This window comes from Epinephelus moara, chromosome 20 (genome assembly GCF_006386435.1).
Source record: "Epinephelus moara isolate mb chromosome 20, YSFRI_EMoa_1.0, whole genome shotgun sequence".
In the NCBI taxonomy this organism is placed as follows: Eukaryota; Metazoa; Chordata; class Actinopteri; order Perciformes; family Serranidae; genus Epinephelus; species Epinephelus moara.
In genome coordinates this window covers 4,217,583-4,223,609 of record NC_065525.1, presented here as the reverse complement: position 1 = coordinate 4,223,609, position 6,027 = coordinate 4,217,583, and the positions used below count along the sequence as shown (strand labels likewise).

At 41.6% G+C, this 6,027-nt stretch overlaps 1 protein-coding gene across 2 annotated transcripts in view; it reads right to left on the bottom strand.

The window, feature by feature from the left end:
* Positions 1 to 4,837: 4,837 nt before the first annotated feature.
* Positions 4,838 to 6,027, bottom strand: part of si:dkey-12e7.1 (uncharacterized protein LOC557553 homolog) — a 7,750-nt gene continuing 6,560 nt past the window's right edge. For both annotated transcript variants that reach the window (XM_050072274.1, XM_050072275.1), the window contains exon 4: positions 4,838 to 5,607. In XM_050072274.1, the coding sequence (XP_049928231.1) occupies positions 5,020 to 5,607 (588 nt within the window). In that variant the 3' untranslated portion in view covers positions 4,838 to 5,019. The remainder of the gene's footprint in view (positions 5,608 to 6,027) is intronic.

Sequence of the window (6,027 nt, the reverse complement as noted above, 5' to 3'; positions counted from 1 at the left end):
TTGGGCATTGCCGAAGGAGCAAAGAGTAAGTGTTATAGTGTGAAGAGGGCGATGTTCATTGGCCTCGTCGTAAATAATCAGTCAGATTGTGCTCTCAGACATCTGGAGGCGGTTACTGTGGTCTTGCCACTAATGCAGGGGTTAGGTAAACCTCAAGGAACACTTTATCCTCACACTGCACTCTCCGACCCATCTCACACACACACACTCCCTCACATTCCCTTTCTATGAACATAGCTCACACTGCCCGAATCATCATAATCACGTCTCAATGGAAACAAGAGCTGTAGCTGAAGAAAATCCTTCAGAAGGAGAACATCAGCGTCACCACTTTGGATTGTAGGTGAAGGTGTCCTGAGTTTCAAGATGCAGTGGTGTCTCCCTCAAACGACTGCCCTCCACAGCCAGGTAAAACCTCAATGCAGGGGGTCGGATGATGGTTTTCAGCGATACATGTCAACACAGATCCTGTGCGCTCAACAAACTCTTAACAAACGAGAAGCATATGAAGGGAGGAGTGCTGAGTGGGCTGGAAAAGAGAGGAGAAAGAAGAGGAGGAGAGTAGAGAGCAGATTTGGCTGGAAAGCCCAAACTTCAGGGAATCACGACCACCATGACCACACGCACACACACACACACACACACACACACACGCCTCACCTCAGGAGAGAAAACACAGGGAGACAAATAGAGAAAATGGGAACAGTGTAGGAAGAGAGTCCGTGCTGGGTGCGGCGGTGGTTGTTTGTACTCAGAACAGATGTCCCTGTTGCAGGATCAAGGAGATCAGACCAGCCCGAGCATACTGAAACACTAAGATGGCGCAACAATGACGGCAAATCATCATCGCTGTGAGACTGGAGCCAGGTGGAGGAGCAGCCAAGCAAGGCCATATTCCACATTATCTCTGATTAATGGCCTGTTATGGGCTGTAATGATGGTTATGACACTTGTGAGAGCTTTTTGGGAAAAAGAAACTTTTAAAGTAAATTCCATCCATTTCATCAAAAGTTTAACAACAGCAAATACTTCCCCAGTGCTTACTTATAACAATGTTCCATTGCATTGGAGTCCATAAAATTAAATTTATTACGTATTATGATGTGAAAAAAGTGGTCCAAACCAGATGTTACAACATCTGTCTAAATGTCAGAGCTTTTTACTCACACTGTGCATTTGTTGTTCAGGAGGGATTTTCCCTCAGAAAGCAGGAGGTAAGTCCTGGAATCAGAGAGTTGTCTGTAAAATGATTCATGTTTCTCAGTGAAACTTTAATCTGCTGCCTTACACACACAAACACACAAGCCTGTGAACAGTTAAAGCTACAGTAAGTGACTTTTATAAAAACTTTGTCGTTTTGCTGAAACTACCACTTTTTTTGTGAGAGAACTACATGAAACAGATAGTCTGAAAAAAATCACACCCCTCCTCCTCTTCCAGCTGCTTCTAATGGCATTTGCCAGAACTAACTGCTGCTCACTGAAAACAACAAATCAGAGCCGAGGAGTCTCTCCTCCTGTTTTCAGAAACACATTTGAATGTACTGTTAAGTTGTAAAAATTTTTATCTTGTTGGAAGGTGGTGTTTTGTTTCAGCTTTCCATCATGGCGGCCAGGTTCCTAACTTTCTCATTTTACAGCTAAACGGTACACAAAGATATGTTTCTGAAAACATTTGAGGTGAGAATTAGGCAATGCAATAACAGAATCTTGATTCATATTTTATCAGTGCTGCCTAGTTTGACAGAGGTTGGCATGACTGGCAGCTGTGTTGGAGACCCCTTGGCTCTGAGTTGATGTTTCATTACATGAGATGATGCCATTACAAGTGCTACAAGGCTTTTTTGTAAGATAATTGGTCTCATTTGGTGCTTCTCAAAGTCAAGGAAGGATTCTTAACAGCTGAGGTTCAAGGGGGCCACATCATTGAGTCCCGCTGAAGGACTGTTTCAATGTCAAGGATCCTTCCAATTCTACCGAGGACTGAGTTCTTCCTTCAGAAAAAGGATTGCTCATAGAACTGTTCGTATGATATCCTATGAAAAATGCATGCACAACAGTTCATATGATATCGTATGAATTAGCACATAACAAATGACCATAATGTACAGTTACTTTATTAAGGTAAAGTTATGGATGTTAGGTTTAGGAAAGAAACACAGTGAGGACGTACCTTAAAATGATTCCATGTTCACATGGTTCCAAACACGCCACTCCAGGGGAAAATCCGGACTTTTGTGAACCAGCCATACCTCAGCCTGTCTCCTTACAAGATCGCTCTGGACTGCTTCCTTGTTAACTCCCATCAGTGTATTAGATGTGTGATCGCAGCCTTTTGAAAAATGTGGGATATGTAGGGATTTGGGTTTTTTTGTAAGAAAACATACCAACAGTTTGTGATAAAAGGCTTCCTTCAGAGAATTTTTAAGAATATGTGTGTATCCTTAGTGGGTGTAAAGTACCCACAATTGTTTTCACATGATTTGCCAGAAGTGAAGGTGGTGCCTCTTCAATGACGGACACCTGGACACTCAGTACCATGTTCCAATGTGTGTTCACTGAATGCTAGGAAGGAGTCTTACCAAGCCTCTGTAGGACCTGACTTGGAAGGACTTGTCTTACTAAGGAAGCATCCTTGACTTTGAGATGCACAAATTTAGTGCTGTGTGAATAAAGCTTATAGTTAGGGCTGGCTCGGGCTTACCTTGGGCCAGCCATTATTGAGGATGACACAGGACTGGTCTGCCGAGGACTCCCTATGACATACTGAGTATGTTTATGTTCAGGAACATTACCCTTGGCTTTAGAGACCGGCAGGTTTAATGCCATTCCAGAGGAGGACAGACTTTGTCAGGTGTGTGAGCTCGGTGAAATTGAGAGTGAGGTCCATTTTCTGTTTTACTGTCTTGTTTATGAGGACTTGAGGGATGTACTTTTTATTAAAATGTCCTCTATTTATGCTGATTTCTTTTGGCTGGACAAGTATGAGAAACTTGAGTTGTGTTTTAGAAAGAGAACCTTTTTTGTTGTAGATTTTATTTGTAAAGCGTGGGAGAGAAGGCAGAATATTCTGTTTAAAGTCTGAGCCGTAAAAGGGGCTGTGATTATGTATGAAATGAAAAAAATAAAATAAAAATAATAATAATAATGTACACTGCAACTGTACTTTCTTTTTGGTGTCTTATAAACCCATGAGGGTTGGGCACTTTGATTGATTGATTGATTATTTTTATTTACGTGTCATGCACAATCAATCAATCAATCAATAAATCAATTTACATACATAGTTAAGTTGAGCTACGGTTATAGCTCTACTAAGCCATTTAATTGGGCTACTGTCCTTGTCTCAGTATACAAGCACGTGAGGGGAATCGATTTATTGACCTAAGTACGTCGACTCTGTCAGCTTGTTATTATTATACCTTTTTCCTGTTGACTTATTACGTCACAGACCAAACAACAATGAACAATTTAGCTGTGGTTAGCTAGCAACAAACTGGTACCATGGTGGACAACTTTAAAGCTCTATACATTTCGTCTGTCCAAAAATGCACGGCTCTGGATGTAGATTTTGTCATGTTGTTACTGGCTTCTTCTTCTGTTTCGCATTTAATGCTATTCGACTTCCAGGTCAAAGCCTGGGGCGGAAATTGTGGAGCATGCGCAGAGCGCCTAGGCCAGTTTGGGTCAAATTGACTGTATACATGCAGGAGTAATTAGACTCCCAATCTCATTATCTGGGTCTGGGTATCTAGCTTTGAGAAATTTGATTTGATCAAACATGTTTACATGTATTTCAACATGTATGACATTTTCTCTAATGTCATGTAAATGTGCTGACTGAGCTCCTCTCTCTTTCTGTCTCTCTCCATTAACAAACATTCATGTTCCGTTAATGCATGTTACTAACTCAGATTTTTCCATGGAGCCTTTGTCCTCCCTTGTCTCGCAGGTCCCCTTCGATCATGGTTGCACCTGGACTGTGGGCTGTGGTTACACAAATTGTGATTTGTGATATTGGGCTTTATAAATAAAACTGAATTGAACAGACTATAGTGACAGTTTCAGCAAATATGAAAAAAAGTGTATTTTTTAATAAAAGTTACCAACTGCAGCTTTAAGATTAAAAACAGTTCTTCATGATGAATTCTGTGAAATGTTCTCCACTCAAACCTTCCATCATATCAGCCAAATCTCACAAATACATTGATGCAAAAATACCCTCATGCACACATCTGCTACTCATACAACACATGAGCACAAGTACTGGAGTGAAATGTTCAGAATCCTTTGGTCCACTAAAAGACAAGGTTACACTAATGCACATGTAAACACAAGTTTGAGTTGTAAGACCTTTGGGAGAGAAATCTCCACAGTCAAATCTGTGACAATAAGGACCTCTGCTGTTTAGAAAGATCATTGCAAAAGCACTGCTTCCATTTCTGACTCGACAGAAGCAAACAGTTGAGGCTCATTGTAAAAAGGAACGAAAATAAAACTTCATATACATTTTCTCCTGGTTCTCAATCATTTCTCTCTTTTACAATTTAGAAGGCATTCTCCACAACTCTGAGTCACCATTACACTCAAGTCTTCTTTTCACATTCACTCTCAGCTCAGGGTTGTAGTTAATGTTGTCAGTTTTCCAGCGCAGAACTTTGGCGGAAACAAATCCAGGCCAGCACAACACAGTGCAATCAGCATGAAGCACCTTTGCTTTTTGGACATAATGGGCAAACTAATTAAAACAGTTGTAGACACACTGTGTATCATTGTCCTGGGAACGTGTTTCCAACTGTAACAGCAGCTTTCTGTTTAAGAAGTGAAAAAAACAAACAAACTTGCAGTCCTTTAATTTCATTTCAAGACTATTTTGTTATCTGCAACTATGTGCAACAATGTGTCCCTCTGAGGACATGTTCAGTTCATTCAAATGTGGACAAATATGGTGTGTGTATAAAAGCAATACATTGCTAATGACCACCTGTCTAATGTACTTAGTTTCAAGTCACGCAGTTGACTACCAAAGCCAGCTGTCTAGATGCTGAACACAGTAACAGGACTGTTCCAGGATGGCAGACAGCTCCCCATAGCTCTCCTCTCTCCATGTAGGAAGCAGTCTCTCATTGTTGAGGGCCTGGAGCTTTGGCGTCCCCTCTCGGAGGACGTGGTAAAGGCAGGGCCACCGGCTCTGGATACTCAGCCTGGTCCTGCGGTCCAGTGTGATGCCGCGAACAATCTTCTTGGCTCGAAGCTCACGCAAGGCAGGTAGCTTCAGACATGAGAAGACCAAGCCTCGGCTGGGTGACACGTCCAGGAACTCCAGAGACTGAGACTCCAAAATGTACGAGATGCCCAGGTTCCTCAGCGGCACAAGGATTTGCAACGTCAGAGACTTCAGGTTAGGCAAGGATTTGGTCAGGGTCTGCAGTGTTGTGGGTGTCACTCCTTTAAAGACCCAGAAGTATTTGAGCTCAAGGACTCGGAGCTGCTGGAACTGAGTGAGCAGTGACACGGACACATCCGACCAGTCGAAGTGTAACCGCATTTTGGAGATGCGTGGGCAGCTGTGGGTGAGTTTGGTCAGCAGCTCCTGGAAACTGGTCACCTGTCAAATCAAATCACACAGGTAAACCAACTGCCTGGACATTTTTCTGTATAAATTACATTTTAGTATGGAAAAGACCAGATCACAACGACGGTTCCTGATTTTTTTCTGCCAAGTCCCTCTATAGAAGAAAACCATTCCTTGGAAATTGATCATATTTTTAAATCCACCACTAGCAATAATGGGGATGTGTGTCAAAAGTGTCAAGTTGCCAGATTTTACTGAAATAACTAAATAATCGTGCAAAGACTTACAGTGGTGTGAAAAAGTGTTTGCCCCCTTCCTGATTTCTTACTTTTTTGCATGTTTTCCACACTTAAATGTTTCAGATCATCAAACAAACTTAAACATTAGTCAAAGATAACACAAGTAAACACAAAATGCAGTTTTTAAATGAAGGGTTTTATTAATGAGGAAGAA